The sequence below is a fragment of the Oncorhynchus kisutch genome, linkage group LG4 (assembly GCF_002021735.2).
Source record: "Oncorhynchus kisutch isolate 150728-3 linkage group LG4, Okis_V2, whole genome shotgun sequence".
Classification (NCBI taxonomy): Eukaryota; Metazoa; Chordata; class Actinopteri; order Salmoniformes; family Salmonidae; genus Oncorhynchus; species Oncorhynchus kisutch.
In genome coordinates this window covers 66,848,180-66,868,782 of record NC_034177.2, presented here as the reverse complement: position 1 = coordinate 66,868,782, position 20,603 = coordinate 66,848,180, and the positions used below count along the sequence as shown (strand labels likewise).

At 41.8% G+C, this 20,603-nt stretch overlaps 1 protein-coding gene across 1 annotated transcript in view; it reads right to left on the bottom strand.

The window, feature by feature from the left end:
* LOC109889886 (uncharacterized) overlaps positions 1-9,279 on the bottom strand; it is a 30,213-nt gene extending 20,934 nt beyond the window's left edge. Inside the window, exon 1 of the mRNA XM_020481668.2 lies at positions 8,897-9,279. Coding sequence (XP_020337257.1) covers positions 8,897-8,972 — 76 coding nt within the window. The 5' untranslated portion in view covers positions 8,973-9,279. The remainder of the gene's footprint in view (positions 1-8,896) is intronic.
* Positions 9,280-20,603: the final 11,324 nt, after the last annotated feature.

The window sequence follows — 20,603 nt, the reverse complement described above, 5'->3', positions numbered from 1 at the left end:
AAAAAGTACTTTTATTGACAACAGACAGAATATCTGTGAACATCCCTAACACCTAATTACAATATCTCTTTCCTAAGGAGAATGGATGTCAAAGAGTAAAATGTAAGACACAGAAGTTGAGAGGGTAGACTCAAGCATTTGAAAAAAGTCTCTCTTCTTGTGTATGCGGGATGATGGTGTTTTTATTCCAAAAGACTCACAGTTGCATGTCCAATTCCTTGTGACCATGAATGACACAGATGTCAAAACATAGATCCAAGAGATTTTTGAGGATCTTCCTGTGAAACCTGAGGACTGGTTTTATACCATCCAGCATTCTTCAACTCGGAGGTACACAAATACCCTAGGGCACATTATTTGCCAGTGCCCCACACTGGGCTGTCCAGCTTTGATCTTAAGGTCCAGTTAATACCATTATGGGGAACTCGTATGTGACATCTCCGCTTTCTCGCCACGTGCAATCTGATACTCATCGCTGTCAATCAAACGTTCTTTTTTTTCACTTACCTTGAATTCCAGAACAACAAACGTACATACCACCATATCCTTGAGCAGCGAAGAGGTTTTAATTAAATATTAGTATTACTCAATTAAAAAGGTTTAGTCCTGTGCTGCAAATCTAACCCATAAACCTTTCTGGTATAACATAATAGTAGATTGTTAGATCAAACTTCAACAATAAAGAAGGTTTGGGGAATAGCCGCTGTTTAAATTGAATATCTGGCCCATAGAAATTTGAGATAAAAATGTTATAAATCCAGTGATTTCATCCACTTTAGAGGGAACTTTATTAAGGGTGTGGGGGTTGGAGGACACGTTTGTGAAAACTAAAAGACTAGTAAAACTAAAGTATTTTGAGTATCAATATAAGTTGAATCCCAGTACCGCTCACAGAAACAAAACAAAACCTTCTAACATAATGCCTACTTAAGGAGTTGTGGTGGGTCATTTAAGTATAAACACTAATAGGGTAATTGCATCTCTGGTTGTTAGGAAATGAGGCAGGCGGACATTGTGATTGGAGGGGAAGAGACATGGGTAGGATGATAAATAATGAAATTCACAGGAGCTCAGGCTGCGTTATATACCCGAAACCTAATTTGGCAGGAAATGAGTCATTGAGCTGAGTACACAAAACTGATTGGAAGTAGGTGTAGCCACCACGATTTATTAAAACATCAACTGCCAAACTATTTGGAAACGGTGATGTGTCAGATTTGAAAGCAGCCAGTCCATTACATTGTAATAAATCATGACAGTGATACGGTTTCCCTCCTTTTGAAGTTAAATGAATGAGTTATTGCTTTATTTAATGATTTTAGTATGGAATTAAGTTTGAATTTCAGAGGGATATATGAGGTGGAGATACCTCTACCATGTTTGTTTGCAGCTTTTTCTCACAAAACAAAGCCCGTAGTTTTTTTTATTTCACTGTGAATAACATCTACAAAAATCAAAGTGCACCCATGTTTTTCATGAGAAAAAAAAATCTGTTGTGATAATATTGTTTTGGGAATGGATAGTGGCTCTGCCAAAACAATGATAGCATTTCAATCTTATTTGGTCCTATCAGACTTGATTCTGGCTCAGGTCTCTTCCCATTCAAAATGTCTGTTTTCCCAATTATTTTACATGTACCGAAATTGGCCAAAGCTAGTGGATCAAGGTATTGTGGAAAAGTTAGGTGGGGTTTTCCAGATCAAAGTTAGCCTCTTGAAAAGATTCATAAATGATACTGTTGCTCAGTGCTGTCAAGGTGGGCATTAACTTTAACATTAGTATCAGAAGACAGTACTTGCATATACAGTAAAGCGTAGCCTACATGTGTCGTCTCATTCGAATCCCCAGTTTTATGTGTTCAACTAAAGTACATTCAGTCAAAATCCCAATGTTTATTTAGCTACATATCATGAATTCCTATTAATCCCCATAATTGCATGTGTTGTACATGCTTCATTTGGTATGTCTCACCTGATTAGAATGAGATGTGTATTTTCTTCATGCCACTCCCATAGTGCTACTGTTACATGTGGAAAGAATTGCACTAGCTCAACTCAAGACATCGTATTCCCAAAACAAATTCTTGCAGAGGAGGCAAGGAAACGTATTTCCTGTTTCCGTCAAATGGCGGCAAAATGTAGCACATTACTTTTTCCACTGTGGTCGGAGAAAAAGTACAACTACTTAGACACTGTTCAGGCCCTATTGTGCCCAAGATGATCAAACAACATCAGATAAAAGACTAGTATCAGTGTGGGTTATTTCTGAGGTAAGTCGTTCTTGAACATGTCCCTGGAGTATACAGCCTTTGATCCAGCATGTACACTAAGACCCAAACCAAGCTCATATAGGATCATATGGTGCTTCCCTGAATAAAATAAATAAAGTAATAACAAATTTAAAAACAAACTGAAAGACACATTTAACCAAGCCCTGTCGCTCCCAGAGGAACACACAGCATGGACACTCCTGAAACCTCAGCAGTCCGATCAGAAGTATGTAAATGGTTGTCTAGGATGGTCCTCAAGGTATGACTGTACTGTAAAACAACTAAGAAATATCACATGTATACCCGTTTACAGCAGCTCCCTAAGCCTTGATAAGGCGGTGGTCCCTTGGGGGAGATACGAGAGACTGCAGTCCATGTGTAACTCCAGCAGCACAGCCCTGACTATCTCTTAATTGGCTTTATCAAGTCAGTCTACAGTCAGTCGTGTTATCAACAGGAGTGTAATGGGAACTGGTGTATCTCACACAGTGGTAACAGATAAGAAGGAGTAGATAGTTAAAGAGCAACACTAATGATCTCCTGCATAACGACTACTGTGCTGCACTTCATCTTATATACTCTCAGAAAAAAGGTGCTGTGTAAACCTTAAAGGGTTCTCCGGCTGTCCCAGTAGGAGAATCCTTTGAAGATCCCTTTTTGGTTCCAGGTAGAACCTTCTTGAGTTCCATGTAATATGAAAAGCAAAAGAGTTCTACCTGGAACCGAAAAGGGTTTTCCTATGGGGACAGCCATAGAACCCTTTCGGAACCCTTTTTTCCAAGAGTGTAGACAGACATACTGCACAATATGTAGGCTGTTGTATTTTAGGTTGAAAGTTACAACATTTTTGTATTTACTATACTGTAAACTAAAGCTCCCCAACTGCCCCCCCCCCCCCCTAAAAGAAAAATAACTAATCCGAGCTTGCTTTAACATGCAATAAAAAGGTAAACCACATTGCCTTAATGTTTAGCAGCTAATATATTACTCCCACAAGCAGTCATTTACTCTATACGTAAAAGTTCCCTGACCTCCTAGGTGGGTCGTTCCACGAAATATGTGCCTTTTGCGTCCTTCTGATATTTTATGTAGAAGTTGTGCACAAGTATTACATTTTAAAAGCCTGTTATATTAAATGAAGTGCCCTTTAATATAGACCACATGGAAAATTCAATCAATCAGATTTTGAATATGAATTAAGACTTGCTAACGTGCCAAAATCCTGCATTTCGATATGTCCCTCTGTACATCCTACTGTATGTGAATTGTAGGAGGATTTTAACCCACTTAACCCCCAACATGTCTCCATGTTTTCACCACCATTGTAAAGCCCTAGGTATTTTGTTGTGAGTTAAAGCAGGTGAGCTGGTTCTACTCTTTTTGGCCATTTTCTGCTATTTTGTCGAGCATAACACATTAACCCTGTTACGAATAGAACGACAGGCTAGAAATGTTTTTGTGAAGTTTGCATTCAATTGCCTCTCCCTGTTGCACACAACAAGCTATCATTCTCCCTGTCACAAGGGGATTTATGGCTGATTTAAGATAAAGTCGTCAACCCTGTTACTTTGTTTGGCACTTATTATAGCATTTTTAAATGTAACTTCTTCTTATTAAGTGAACATATGCTCTTTATGATAGTATATTAAATGTAGGTGAAATAAAACCTCAAAAGGCACCTAATTGGTGGAACAACCCAGGTATTGATATCCACTAGTCTTTAAAGCAGTGCTGGGCTTGTAATTGAGCACAGGGGTTTGCTGAAGAAGGGACATGTTTGCTGTTGGCCTTGAGGAGAAAACAATCTGCATCCAAAACCCCCTGGATTTTCAATTAACGACCTAGAGACCTGGCTCTCTGTTCAGAGAGATCAAACAGCACCTCGCCCAGCTCCAGGCAGCTTGGAATGTGAATAATGCAATATATTGTAAGTAACCAGGAGTATGAACATAGTGGAGTTATGTGTTTTGTCAAATACAAACAGGATACTGTCGTGTAGAGACCCTAGATTCCATTCCGTTTTCTTCCATAACCTCGACCACAAACTCTTTATTCAAGAACTTATCTTTCAGAAGAAGTATTGGAATGACTGAGTTGGAGAAGTTTACCAGGTTTTGGTCAACTGGTTTTGGCTATAGGTTTTCACTCAATAGCCAACTGAAGTGGTAGTGTAGTGGTTAAGAGCGATGGGCCAGTAACGGAAAGGTTGCTGGTCTGAATTGCTCCTGTAAGTCGCTCTGGATAAGGGCGTCTGCTAAATGACTCAAACGTAACATCAATCATGCAAAGGTTGCTATGTTTCAGGTTGCCTACACAGAATAAGCTTAGAGTAAACCATTTGTGAAGTCCCTTTATCCAAGCCATCTTTTCTCAATCAACAACATTAAGAGAAAACGGATCCATTTTTCTGTGACTGAACACACCAGGAATTTATTTTCAAAACCAAGACTGTGGAAATTAATAAAAGATGGAGATGAATAAAAAAACATTCTGTAATGGATTAAAATAAATAGAGAATTTTGTTCAAGAAATGAGAATAACATTATTTCTTTGAGAATAAACTTTTTTCTGTTTTCTGCTCGGTCTATGCTCTCTTATCATACATTTTTTATAAATGCAGTAATTGCCAGTTCCTCTGAATTAGCAGCAGACAAAAACATGGGACCAGAGTGACTTTAATTACACACTGAAGTCACCTTGCTTATTCAACCACTTAATCCTACTACTGCCATTGTGACACAATCTGCTTGGTTTGATCCCACAAATCACCAGGTCTTACACCCAAGCAGGTGTCAACATCTCCCAGGTGTCATCATAGGAAAGACAAAACAGATCTGAAATCCTACACTGTAATTGAACAGGCTCAGTGGAGTCAGCCCGTTTCCAGCAAGGCTGAGTAACCCCACACATGTAATTAGGCTACACACTGTCCGCCCCTCTAGACGCGTATTTAGCCTCCTTTCTGTCAGAAATGACAGAGTCAGACGTTTTGCCGCAACATTAATTTAACATTCCAGACGTGTAGTATAATGTTGTCGTTCAGGTTGGCCAACCAAAAAAAGTCATTTGAAAATCAACTTTACAATGATCTCACTAAAGGAGAGTTTCGATAAAGCAGATGGATTGCCCTGCTGCCCTCCCAAATGCCTGGAGCCTCCACTCTGCCGTGAGAACAAAGGTTTAAGCTCCTGGGTGGCTGTCACTCCCTCACAGAGGGAAAACACATCCAGCCAGCACCAGTGTGTTGCCAGAGGCTGGTGGGATTGGGAGTGGCTAAAATATGTGCTGTAAGGAGAGGTGACATCCGTCCCTCTTCTCTGCGGTGTGGGTGTGTGTGTGTGTGTGATGTGGGTGTGCGTGTGTGATTGTTTCCTCCATTAGATATCACAGCTCCTCCCTGAGGTGTGTTGACCTGTGTACGTGCAGACTCAACATTCCACTACTGCTCTCTCCCTCAAGGGTAGAAGCTGGAATCCCAACAAACAGATGATTTATAACTAGAGCATGACAGATTGTTGTTAGGCTGAGCATATACATTTGAACTGAAAGTCTCCCATTGTTTCAACTAGGCCAAGAAGAGCTACAACTGAAGTTTTTTTCCCACTCACTGAAAAGTGCGTATTCCTCAATAACTTTATCTACCCAAGCAAGTGTCCTCTTCATAATGGAAGGGCAGGGCACATGAGCTCCCCACTGGCAACACACTGGTTGAATCAACGTTTTATCCACCACATTTCAATGAAATTACGTTAAACCAACGTGGAATAGACGTTGAATTAACCCAGTGGGTCAGGCTCTGGGCGATGGCATGTGTAAGCCCTGGGCTAAACTGTTCATTCTGTAAGTTTCTTGGATTCTAAGTGGAAAGGTCATAAACAGGCTGTGACAAGCCTGCAATTTTTACAGCCGGGGGGTTTAGCAGAATGTCCATTCTCTGTTAGCACTTTGGGTGGTCACAAGCCTGCTGATAGACCTTCATGCCCACTACTAGTCATTAAGTCACTATCATCATTTTCTTTTTTTGCAAGTTTCACCCTTAAGTTGTTTATGAAGTAATGGTAACTGGAGGTGAATCCTCAAGAGCCACATTTATAATTCTAGGACAACACAATTATAATTCAATTGACCCATGGAAAACAACATTTTCCAACATAATTTCCACCGCAGTTCCGGTGACAGAAACCATGTGTCCTATCTGGTGAGGTGTGAAATACCGCCACACAACTTCCATCTAACTCCTTCCCCCCATCTCTTGACCATCCTAAACCCAAGGAAGCCAACCAGGTCTCTTCTCGGCTGCATGTCTCTCAACACACAGGCCTGGTATCTTTTCTCCCTTTCCACCTCTTCCTTGGACGTGGCGTCGACCCTGAGGAGGGATCCCAGACTCCCTTTATCAACGTGAGCTAGGAGGTGCAGGGGCCCCGCTCCCCACTCCCCACTATCGGACGCCCTTAGGATAAGACAAGAATGTGCAGGAGAGCTAACGCAAGTAAAGTCTCCTTGGGGCCAGTTTCCTCCGACAGGAGGTCTGGAGTTTGAATCCTCCCACAATCCCCCTCACCAACCAACTCAGTTTACCTCTTAATTGAACGCAAATCAACATGAATATGTTTTAATAGGTAATTCCCAATTTTGTTGGATGTTGGATGAATGAATCCTATATTGACACAGCCATTGGCTTTTTAACCTCTTGAAAAAGAAAAGGATGATTTTGCTGACCATTACATCCTCAAAAGTAATCCACGAAATGCAGATTTTTATGACCGATAACCCTATGAAATGGCATTTCATCCAACCACTAACAGGCATAGGTGTGTTGTCATTGTTGTGATCATCATTCATTATTGTGGCAGGATCACACTGGAAAAAATAGGGCATCAAGACACAGTTCATACAAAGTTGAAGAAAATGTGTAGAGTACTCTCTCACTCCCTTCAGGTTCTCAAATACCTCAGGATCTGAATCATTCCTGTCACCCTTTCCAAACAGGATGATTCCATATAGCAGGGAATTCCACTACGTGCCGTTCTGCCTGGCTCTGAGTCAGGGTGATGCATATGGGGAGAGGTAGAAGGGACAATTCATTTGTGGAATGCTACAATGTTAAAAAAAAATGTCAAACATTACTAAGTATTTGCTCAGGGAAACTATGCACAAAGATAGAGCCAAGGACGTTTTCTCAATGTTAGCTCCTTTTTCCCGAGAAGAATTACAATGTCATTGTAATTCACAATCAGTTTCTGAGACAATCCTCTTGCTGTAAACTAATGACAACAATAGGACATCACAAGAATAGACCAATAAATGCCTTGTCTTTATGTACTGTTCACAATGTGAGCGTTATCTTTACAATGGGCCTTTTCTTCCAATCCAAGGATCATGACAAACAACGTGATTCCTGCCAAGGAGGGTCTGAGCTCTTTCACATCTACAACAATGCTGGGAATTTTCTGTCTCAGGACAAAACAAATTGAGGATCTGGGGGGAGGGGGGGGGGGACAATCCTTCCCAACAGGTGTGGAGGACATACTGTACATAAGCTGAGATCGTTATCTGATAGAGGCAGATTCTTGGAATGCAGAGAAATGAGAAGTGGAAGAAAAATTAGGAGTTACACTGTATCACAAGGGCCCCATAGATTCTGTGACTATCAACAGGTCCTAAAAACAACATCACTTTGTTTTTGTGTCAGGGTATTTTGAAACTTTTTTTTCCTGAAACACACAACATAAAGCTTTTAGTCTGCTGATTACCATATGTAATCTAATATTCTCCAGACATGAAGATGAGGCTTGAACGTGTTTCACAGTTCTGTTTAGAACAGATCCACAGCACAGACTTTTAATGTCCCTTTTCCGTTAGGTTTTGTTATGTCATGACACTGCTCGAGTTTTGAAAAGTCAACCTATTTGTTCATGGCACGTCTGTACAAGATGCCTCGCTTTAGCTTGGGGCGTATATAACAAACAGATGGTACACAAATTAGGATTTTATTTTTTATGTCACTCCCCAATGGTAGCAATTAAATTTATTGACATTGGAAAGCAAAGTAATTGTTTTGTCTGGGCTTCAAAATAGAACCATGCTAGGCTGTGTAATAAAAGTGCATACTCTGGCTTATTCTAATCAAGAGACCATTTATACTGTATCAAGTCCAGTTCTCTTCCGTCAGTAAAGTTCTGAATTTAGCACCTGCAGATTCACAGCAAAGCAAATGTGTTGTCTTGCCCTTGCAACCTTTTAAGTCTACCACAAAATGCATCCTTGGTCCTTAATAGAACTACCAAAGAGGTAACACGGCCACTTCACTCTCCTCAGTTTACTGAGAAAAGTCCATGTGGATGTGAGACAATATATGTTTGCTTTTGGATATGAGGAGTTGTTCATGTGATGAGACAATTAGTCTCCTAAAATCCAGACACCATAAAAGCCCACTGCTGTAAACTAAAGACACCCTCTAACTTCAGGCTGAAATTACACCTCTGTCTCCAACCACAAAAACACATCCAGCAGACACTCAAATTACAATTTGTGCTAGCAAATCCAGCTGCTATAGACAGCTGGTAGGATGAGACATCATGATGGCATAAGAGATAGAGACAGGTTACATGAAGTGTACTATACCTTTCCTCCAGGGGGTCAGAATGGCAAAGGACTTCTGCCAGCTGAATACCATGCTGGCTTTAGTCTTCTGGCTCATGAATGGAATTCCACAGGTTCAGAAAGTGCAGAAAAAGTTAGTAAAATACTCCCTCCTCATCAGCCTAAACAACAGCAGTCAAGCACTCCTCATCCCGTCTTGTTATTTGTCTTATTTTCTGCTTACTCCAGCTCCCCTGAGGCTCTCAAAGTAAACTTCAGTGTTCAGTTCTGTGGTTGGCATCTGTTGTCACAGGTCACAGAGCTGAGGCTGTTCCCTGTTTGGGTCATGTTGCCTGACTGCTGCCTACCTGTCTGCCAGTCTGTCTGGTAGCCTGCCTGTGGCGTGTTGCGTCTGTGAGTGTGTGTTAGTGAGCTTCACTCGTCCATCAGAGGAGAGAGAGGGGGCCGGCCTCAACAGACAACACGCACAGAGTCGCTGGGAGGAGTGGCAGCCAGCCAGAGGGAGGAGGGAGGGAGGGAAGAGAGGGAGGAGGGAGGAAAGAGTGGTAGGAGGAGGGGGGAGAGAGAGAGGATGGAGAGAAGAGAGGGAGGAGGGGGGAAGAAAGAGAGGAGGATGGGGGAAGGGAGGGAAGATGGGAGAAGGAAGAGGATGGGAAAAGACTATGGAGAAGCCAGGGACTCCAATTCATCCTGAGGGTGAGGGGATAGAGGGGATCGATTGGCAGATGTAGTATTATTCACTGAAATATATAGAAGGATGGAGATTTTCTTGAATGTCCAATGCAGCCATTTTTATCTCAATATCAAATCATTTCTGAGTAACAATTAAGTAACTTACGGTGATTGTTTTCAATTAAAATTGTCACCACTTTGTCATAGGAAAAGTGAGGAGGGGGGGGATCTGCATCATGTGTCAATTATGCTATCATAAAACAGGTCTGTTTCACTTTTGTCTCTCGGTATAGAGACAGAATGGAGAATGTGCTTTTCTGTCTTTCATTATTAACTCTCATATGGTCCAGGAAATACCAAAGCAAATTAATATGGATTGGATGATCCAGTCTGCCTCACAGTAGAGTTCCTAATCTTCTTTGACAGCAAAATAATATCTGCTAAAAGATTCTTCATTTTATCCCACAAGCTAAGTTTCCATCCAATTGGCGACAGACTTGTTGCGGATAAAAGGCTGTGCGTGATGACATAGTGCAGATAAAAGTACATTTTGCGTTTAAATTCCCATGTACCGAATGAACAACACAAGTTAAGTGGGTTTCCATCACATTTTCAACTTTACTGATGGTTTTCTCACAAAAATGTTTGCATTATATAGAGAGTGTGCCCACTCTGGTATTGGCATGTGTGCTTTAGACAACAGCTCGCGGATACAGTGCAGATATAGCCTACCTGATGAGATTAGTATGGACAAAAGAACAAGCTCATTTTTATTTGTCAAATGGCAGCCAAGCATCGATGATCATGTCACCAGAAAAAGACCCTCGATAATTATTGGAAATAAAATAAAATCCAATTGTATTTGTCACATGCGCCGAATACCACAGGTGTAGACCTTACCATGAAATTGTCACATCCTGATCTGTTTCACCTGTCCTTGTGATTGTATCCACCCCCCTCCAGGTGTCGCCCATCTTCCCCATTATCCCTTGTGTATTTATACCTGTGTTCTCTGTTTGTCCGTCTTGCTTGTCTTCTCAACCAGCGTTTTTGTGTCTCAGCTCCTGCTTTTCCCAGTCTCTTTTTTTTCTCTCCCTCCTGGTTTTGACCCTTGCCTGTCCTGACTCTGATCACACCTGCCTGACTACTCTGCCTGACCCTGACCCTGAGCCTGCCTGCCGACCTGCACCTTTGCCCCACCTCTGGAATGTTGACCTCTGCCTACCCTGACCTTGAGCCTGCCAACCGTCTGGTACCAATACCCCCACCTCTGGTTTATAGACCCCTGCCTGCCTTGTTCTGTTTATTGCTTGCCCCTGTTGGAGTATTAAACCATTGTCAATTTGACATGTCTGCATCTGGGTCTTACCTTGATTCCTCATAGAAATGCTTACTTACAAGCCCTTAACCAGCAATGCAGTTTTAAGAAAATAGAGTTAAGAAAATGTTTACTAAGTAAACTGAAGTAATAAATATAAAAAATATAACAGTTAACACAATAAAATAACAATAATGAGGCTATATACAGGAGGTACCGGTACCGAGTCAATGGGCGGGGGACTGTATGAACTGTAGGTATGGGTAAAGTGACTAGCAGCAGTGTAAAAACAAAGGGGAGGGGGGGGGGGTCACTACAAATAGTCCAGGTGGCCATTTGATTAATTGTTCAGCAGTCTTATGGCTTGGGGGTAGAAGCTGTTAAGGGGCCTGTTGGACCTAGACTTGACAGTCCGGTACCGCTTGCTGTGCAGTAGCTGAGAGAACAGTCTATGACTTGGGTGTATGGAGTCTTTGACAATTCTTTGGGCCTTTCTCTGACACTGCCTAGTATATAAGTCCTGGATGGCAGGAACCTTCGTCCTAGTTATGTACTGGGCTGTACGCACTACCCTCTGTAGCACTACCCTCTGTAGCGCCTTACGGTCAGATGGAGAGAAGTTGCCATACCTGCGTGGATGCAACCTGCGTGGATGCAACCAGGATGCTCTCAATTGTGCAGCTGTAGAAGTTTTTGAGGATCTGGGGACCCATGCCAAATCTTTTCAGTCTCCTGAGGGGGAGAAGGCGTTGTTGTGCCCTTTTCACTACTTTATTGGTGTGTTTGGAACATGATAATTTGTTGGAGATGTGGACACCAAGGAACTTGAAACTATTGACACGCTCCACTACAGCCCCATTGATGTGAATGGGGGCATGTTCGGCCCTCCTTTTCCTGTAGTCCACGATCATCTCCTTTGTCTTGCTCACGTTGAGGGAGAGGTTCTTGTCATGGCACCATACTGAGAGGTCTCTGACCTCCTCCCTGTAGACTGTAGACTCCCTGTCTCATCGTTGTTGGTGATCCGGCCTACCACCGTTGTGTCGCCAGCAAACTTAATGATGGTGTTGGAGTTGTGCTTGGCCACACAATCGTGGGTGAACAGGGAGTACAGGAGGCAAGTAAGCATGCACCCCCGATGAGCCCCCGTGTTGAGGATCAGCGTGGCAGATGTGTTGCTACCTATCATTACCACCTGGGGCGGCATGTCAGGAAATCCAGGATCCAGTTGCAGAGGGAAGTGTTTAGTCCCAGGGTCCTAGGTTTAGTGATAAGCTTTGTGGGCACTATGGTGTTGAACACTGAGCTGTAGTCAATGAACAGCATTCTCATGTTCCTTTTGTCTCATGTTCCTTTTGTCCAGGCAGTGTTGAGTGCAATTGAGATTGCGTCATCTGTGGATCTGTTGGGGTGGTATGCGAATTGGAGTGGGTCTAGGGTTTCCGGGATAATGGTGTTGATGTGAGCCATGACCAGCCTTTCAAAGCACTTCATGGCTACCGACGTGAGCGGTACGGGGCGGTAGTCATTTAGGCAGGTTACCTTCACTTTCTTGGGCACATGGACTATGGTGGTCTGCTTGAAACATCTAGGTATTACAGACTCGGTCAGGGAAAGGTCTTGTGAATGTTGACCTGTTTAAAGGTCTTGCTCACATCAGAGAAGAGCGTGATCACACAGTCGTCTGGAACAACTGGTGCTCTCATGCATGCTTCAGTGTTGCTTGCGTTGATGCGAGCATAAAAGGCATTTAGCCCGTCTGGTAGGCTTGCGTCACTGGGCAGCTCACAGCTTTGTTTCCCTTTGTAGTCCATAATAGCAAGCCCTGCCACATCCGACGAGCTTCAAAGCCGGTGAAGTAGGATTCGATCTTAGTCCTGTATTGATGCTTTGCCTGTTTGATGGTTCATCTGAGAGCAAAGCAGGATTTCGTATAGGCATTGGGATTAGTGTCCTGCTCCTTGAAAGCGGCAGCTGTAAGCTTTAGCTCGGTGCGGATGTTGCCTGTAACCTATGGCTTCTGTTTGGGATATGTACGTATGGTAACTATGTGGACGATGTCACTGATGCACTTATTGATGAAGCAGGTGACTGAGGTGCCATTGGATGAATTACGGAACATATTCCAGGCTGTGCCAGCAAAACAGTCCTGTAGCGTAGCATCAGCGTCATCCGACCACTTCTGTATTGAGCGAGTCACGGGTACTTCCTGCTTTAGTTTTTGCTTGTAAGTAGGAATCAGGAGGATAGAATTATGGTCAGATATTTCAAATGGAGGGTGAGTGAGAGCTTTGTACGTGTTTCTGTGTGTGGAGTAAAGGTGGCCTTTAAAGCGTCAGTTTGTGGTGGTAAATAGAGGGCTATAAAAAGGATCTTGGTAGATAGTGTGGTCTACAACTTATCATAACGTATTGCTCACCGTCCTCAAGACTACCTTAATATTAGACATTGCACACTAGCTGTTATTGACAAATAGGAACACACCCCCACCCCTCATCTTATCGGACGTAGCTATTCTGTCTTCTCAATGCACGAAAAACCCAGCCAACTGTATATTATCTGTGTCGTAGTTCAGCCACGACTCGGTGAAACAAGATATTCCAGTTTTTAATGTCCGGTTGGTAGGATAGTCTCGAACGTAGCTCATCCAGATTATTGTCCAGTGATTGCTCGTTGACCAATAGAACGGATGGTAGAGGTGGGTTACCAACTCGCTGAAAATTTCTCACAAGGCAATCTGAACTTTGGCCCCTGTAGTTCCTTCTTTTCTTCATGCGAATGACGGGGATTTGGTCCTTGTCCGGGAGCAACATTATATCCTTCGCGTCAGACTCATTAAAGAAAAAATCTTCATCCAGTTCAAGATGAATAATCACTGTTCTGTTATCCAGAAGCTCTTTTTGGTCATAAGAGACTGTAGCATCAACATTATGTACAAAAGAAGTTAGAAACAATTTGAAAAAACACCCAAAATAGCAAAATGGCAGCCATTCTTGAAAGGAGCATCACCTTGCACGTTCACCTCCCTGTGAAGTTCATCATAATTTATTTCATCTGTAGCCTAATAACCCAATGTCTATCCCACGTTGGTTCGATGTACTTTCGTTGAAATTACGTGGAAACAACGTTGATTCAAGCAGTGTGTGCCCAATGGGAAACTGCATGCTTTCCCGACGAGTCATAGTGGGAGGACCACACAGCATCTCATCATGTGACTCCAAGTTTACTTTGATATGATGGTTATTCTATCAATATTTGCGCATAAAAGGATTTCCACTGACATTTATTGCATAATTAATTTTACAGACACAAAAAGACCCCCCCCCCCCCACACACACTTTGTCTATCCTATTTTGTTTCATCAACATTTGGAAGGTTTACCGACAAGTTTTCTGCTTCCACCAGGCCTGTCATGACATTTTTTATCCAACATGTACTTTACTCACATAAGAAGGTTGAATGGAAAGCTGGTTAATGTTAAAGCCAGACTGTATTAACATCCCCTAACATATAACATCTCAACAAAACAATGGATCTGTAAATATTTTACTACACTTCAGGCCTGCTACTGTACTATTGTTAAATCAATGATAGCCGAAGTGAGACATTCCAAAACATTCCAGAAATATATGGATGGATTTCCAGTCTTGTTGTTTGTTGCTCCTTTCCTGATGTTATTAGATGATCATATTACTTAGAAATATTATTGACACATAATTGGATACCATCCAGTCTCCCCTTATTAAAACAAGTCTTATCCTGTTTTTCTTCTATCGGGAAAACAAAACAAGGTGATGGAATTCAGACACACCCATACACTTGCTGCAGTCAGCTAGGACACAATACAAGACTTATCCTTTAAACTTTTCTCTCTCTTTCACTCTCTGCAGAGGGATGAGGGGGTGGATTAGCTTTTTGTCTGTTGAGACACTAATGATACTTACCATGAAGCTTTTCTTTGTTCTGGTTTGAACAAACTAAAGCCTTGTAGTTGTTGGGATAAATAAGCCAAGCGTTTGAGTGATTGTTGGGAGGGAAATGTTGAGTAGATTCTAAATATACCAAATTCCTTTTTGAGACAGATTAGGCCTTTGTGTTTTGACATTTTTGCTCCAGTGCTGGCCATTAACAGTGTTTTGGTAAGGGACAGGTGGAGAGGTTAGAGGAGAGACAACACAGGGGTGAAATCCCTCCAGGGTGTGGATGGAAATGAGTGGGTGAGTACTGATAAAGCTTGTATTACTGGATAAGGATAGCCCATCCTTTTCCACCTTTTACCATACCTTCTCAGAAGCTGTGATTTGCATCCGATTTTAAGGAAGGGGATGCAATGCAATCTATATCCTATAGTAGGCTAAGTACTCATTGACCTTATAGCATTTACACACTGGGGTCTTCTACATAACTTATGAAGTCACACTGTCATCAGTATAAACCATGTAATTGCTGGGCAGATTTCTTATGATGATGTAATTGATGACTTTGCATCAAGGAAGGCAGAAAGGTCAGGGTTTAGATGGCAGTTGTGCAATTTAGTTTGTGTGTTTCTTGTTTGAAGTGCAATAATGTAATAATTAGGTTCTCTTCTTTACAAGTGTGTTATTCTATTTGTGTATTTGTGTGATATAGGATTTGTGCAATTTAGTTGTATTTGTGTGTTTTTTGTTAGCAACAGGGTAATCGTGTAATTGGTAGCGCCTAAACAGGAATACTTTCCCACATACATTATTGTGATGGGAAATACCCATCTTTCCCATGTCCTCATCTATCCTCTGTGATATTTTTTAACACGTGGAAAAACAAAAGCGCTCCACTCACTGTTGGGGACATTGTCACAAGTGAGATAATGAGATGTACAAGCGAGTGTTGGAGCCAATACAAATAAGATTTTGTTCATGGTGTCCACAAGATAAAACTATTTATGCATACTGATGCGGAGTTAGCAAAAAAAATGTTTGCTTGGGATTTTTTTCGACTGGGCTTTTGCGAACGGTCTTGTTGGTCTTGGATCTGAATGGGAACTTTCTCTGCAGGCTTGATACTGATCCTTTCCATGTCTTATATAATATAGACTTTTAAGAATTTGCACAGGCTCACCGCATGCTGTTTGGACAATCTCATGCATTATTTTGAAATATCATAACAGGGGTTCCTTTTCAGTCAGCAGATGAAGAAAAATACAAACAACATCAATCTGGGGCCTCATTAACACCTCAGAGCCAAGTACAGACCAAGGGCCATGTTCAGTCCACCTACAGTAGATTATACATTGTTTTTTTAATTTCACCACTGTTGATACGTGTGCTACTACAGATGTAGGATCTTAATTTGATCACCCTGTTGCAGGAGAACGTGTAGTGTATTTGAGATTTCAAAAGGTTTCTGAAGTTTGTAATTTCCACTTTGACATTTCAGACTTAATTTCCCCTTACGAAAAATGTATCAACCCCTACAAAAATGTTAATCAATTATAATACACATAATAACTTCCTGATGCTGCGGGATAATTTTTCTGCTGTAGCAAACCGGCTCAAATTAAGATTTTCCATCTGTTGGCAATCACATGGCATGTTATTGTTTTGATAACCTACAGTTACTATATTAGTCACGTGTCGAATTCGGATGGCACATGGTAAAGGAAATGAAGACTAATTCTCCAAAGCAGAGGTTAATAATATTCAGGTTTCAGCAGTGACACATTCAACTGTTGTTTCTTCCTGCCAGTTTCATTCCAACCATGACATCACACGGATCAGGTTGACTCAAGCATTAAAACATATAACTCACTCCATTCCCTCAGACTGTTCTATCCCGAAGAGCTCAGACAGGTCTCTCTGTTACTTTTGGCAAAATGTTGTACCATGTGGGTTTGGTTATCACCGTTACTGTTATGTAAAGTTCAAGACACTTGCTTTACGGTATGAAATGGCCTGCTTAACAAATGTAAGGGGGAAGAATTGTCAGATTCACACTTCCAAATTATTCCTGGTGCTGTTTTTAAAACAATAACATGAGAAAGTAAGGAAGAATAATATACAATTAGAATACAAACACATGTTTCCCGTATTGGGCAGACTCAGTTGGAGCCATTGAGCACGCCACTCTCCAGACATGACTTATCTGAAGGGCTTGTCAGAGCTACAATGTGAGCCACTGATAAACTACACTGATGGTCAATGGAAGTTGGAGTAACATTGTAGATACTGAGAGTCTATTGAAGAAAGACCTGCTATAAGGGAGTTGACTTTACAGGAGAAAATCTGTTCCTTCACTATATTGGCACAGGGAATTGATGGGCAAGAAGGTACAAAGGTGAAGACAACATTCTACTTTCGAATTGCATGAGCTTGTCTGGCCAGGTATTCTATAATTAGGTGTTGATCCCCGGGAACTGAAGATGTCTGAGGGGATGTGAAATGGATGCCAGATATCTGAGGGGTTCCAACAGAGATGTGATTCCAGGAAAGAGGATCTAAATGAAAGAGGAGAAGAGCGCAGCCCCAAAATGTAGGGTTTTGACGAATTACATTCTCAGAAATGTTGCCATTGTGCTGATCTTCATAATGAGCCACCAAAAATGGTGACATCTCTAAACTGTCTATCTCTATTTTGCTATTTTCCTCCAACTAGTCAGCTTTAACAGTCTGTCCTCTGGTAACACTAGCCCACAAATAAATAGTTTTCATTAAGGTTGGCGTCAGAGGACGACAGGGCAAAGGTTCTGTAATATCGGTAGTACAAGTTCTGTAATATAAGTTCATCCGTACTTCTGAGAATCCTACTTCTGAGAAAACACTAGAGACACTAAGGTTTAGAAATGACTTGGAAGCTGTATATCTTGGCGTTTCTATAAAATGATTACAGTCGGAGAAGATTCTTGGATAAATAAAACCACATGGGTCTCTAAATGTGCCCTGTTCTTTTGAATTAATACTTCTTTAGCTGATGAAATAATACAGGCCCATCTGGGTCGGATCAAAAAGGATGATTTATTCAATTAGACCTGTCTCCACCTTTTTTTCCAATCTTTCTGTTTCTGTGTTATCCCTGAGTTTGGTGTAGGACTCTAAAGCACACACCATGAAGAGGATACAGAGTATTCACAGGTGGCATGGTTGAAACGTGTACACATTTAGTCCCACAAGACCCTTCCATTGTTTCACTGTGTTGCTCTTATTGTATAATTTCCCTTCTTCCTCTGATCTTTCCTACATGAGGTCAGAGCGACAGCTACTGCGGAAACGTATGGTGGACAGCACGTTCACTGTTCCAGACCCCCGGCTGCCCTTTTCATCACGAGCAGAGAGCCGTCCTCCCACCTGATCCACAGCTTTTGTCTATATTTCCTTTGATTGAGAGACTTTGACAAAGACATCAATGGGACAGACACCAAGTGAAAGCATAAGGGCACACTCATCCACCTCCACTCCTGCAGTATGCCAATGACATGGCCTTTACCACACACATCTAAGCCTTTCGCTTTGTCACTAACATTTAGTTTTTCCCACCCTCGTGTTTGGAGGACGAGGGAGAGACATCATCTGTGATCATATCTGCTTGTTAGAGTCAGACTGATTTTCTTGGGAGAGCTTTTGGACAATTACTGGATGGACATAAAAGGATCTGAATGCTGACTAACCTAAGAATGACCCATTTTAGGGTAATTTGCTTCTGGTGGTCAGAGGATCAAAGAGAAGGGCCATTGAGTTGTTTTAACGAGCCCCCACCCCATCAACATTTCCACATAAACTCTGTTTATTTGAATTTACTGTCAATCCCTGATTACCTTCTTGGATGTCCTTTTTTTGGGGTGTTGACTTAATTTACTATGTTTGGCAGAAACTTACCGGAACTGGGTCAAAGAGGGGGGGTTTGGGGGAGAGGGAGGGTTGGTTTTATTCCAGATCACGCTCTCTTGAGTAGGGGGGATGACCTCAGTAATCTGATTATTGTCTCTGTTATCATAAGGCATTCCAACTACTTTTAATAACTCTGACTGCGTGCCTGCAATGGCTTTGCAGCTAAACAAACGTATTAGGTGTGCCTGAACTCTAGTAAAGTCAGAGGCTAAAAGCACTGGGGTGCATTGTTGGACAATGACGCACCTTTAACCTGAAGCAATAGGATAGTCTAATATGTGACAATTCATTGTGAGGGCAATGGTATTGGTAAATCATCACTAAAGTGGTATGACTCATATGTCAATCAAGGCAACAACCTTAATCAGATAATATACTGTGTGTTGTTTGATTCATGATTTTATGTGAACAAAATGTGAAATGGTCATAATAGCGCCCACATATTCTTTAGTGGAAATGAAATAGGTCTCTCTTTTTGACAGCACACTTGGAATTGGACACAGTTTTGTATTTAATACCCCCTGAAAAAGTGTGTTGATTTGGAATTATAGACACTTCCGCCCAAATACCAGTTCAAGTTCTGATCCAGCCCTGTTTTGTCTTGAACTTTACACTGCATTTTGAACTGCATGTGGCCTTTATGAGATTAGGTTATGCACACATGATAAAGATGACAAATGTCAACAAAAAAATGGCTGTACTTGTTAAGGAGTGTGTGACTTGTGCTGTGTCTTTCAAAGTACTTAGAGTGCAGTGTTTTCCACATGTAGTATGTGGACAGTTGGAATTCATCATTGTCACTACCATTATCATTATCACTGGGAAATAATTGGTGGTCTGACACTCAAAAAAACGAAAGTCCTCAGCTTTATCAATGAATGATAGGGCAACAGTTCGATCTCTGGCCGTCTGTGACCAAGAGAACGTGGTCTTAGTTCAATTCTATGAAATGTAGTATTAGTATTTTGTCATGCTCTAGAATATGACAGCAAGATGAAACTAGTATCGCTGCATCCGTTACATACTGCCATTTCATGAGTTTCACAGACACAGGAAATTGTTTCTTTGTCTAGATAAGCCAGAAAATGTGACCTGTCATTCCCTATGCAAATGTAGGGTCTGAAACTTGACACTTCAAGTCAGCCCAGCTGGGAGAGTGGGAGTGGAGAGCAGCGAGATGGGGCTTTCTTGTGCTATAAGACACGGGACCCTACGATGTTCACAGAGCGCTTTGTACCAGAACGTCAGTCGGGAACCGGTCCAGAACCGCTCAATGTCTCCCAAACAGGGAACATAACATCTAAGAGGTTTTAAAGTCTTTATAAGCATAAATAATTTGATGCTTTTAATGCTTTAACAGCTAGCACGGTCTTCGATACATCTATTGTTTTATTCAGATTTTGTGAGACATTAACGATATGACCTGAGAAATCCTTCAACATGACATATGTCAGGAGATATCCCATCCGAGAAACAAACAGTGGCTGAGGAAGCAATTGTAATAATTCGCCAGGGTACACCAAGGTCAACCCCCATGATTCACACAGTGAGACACTGGCAAGGAGTCCTATGTAATACTGCCATGTATAGATTACAGCGTATTTACTCCTCACACCTTGAATACCACATCGCCACATGAACACTCTCCCCTGTAATTTGAGCCTGCTCGACTCTCAGACAGTGTGTAAGTCTATACTTAGTGTGGTTGACGTGATGGAGGAGGCTTGCTTCTTAGCCTCTAGATTTATGATGAGGAGGGGTGGCCTTGATGTGTCCACAACAAAGACCCAGACAAGTCGTTTCTTGCGTGTTGCTCTCTTGGTTGAGTGTACAGCGAGAAAAACAATGTCAAAATGAATGCACAATGAGCCTTTGATGA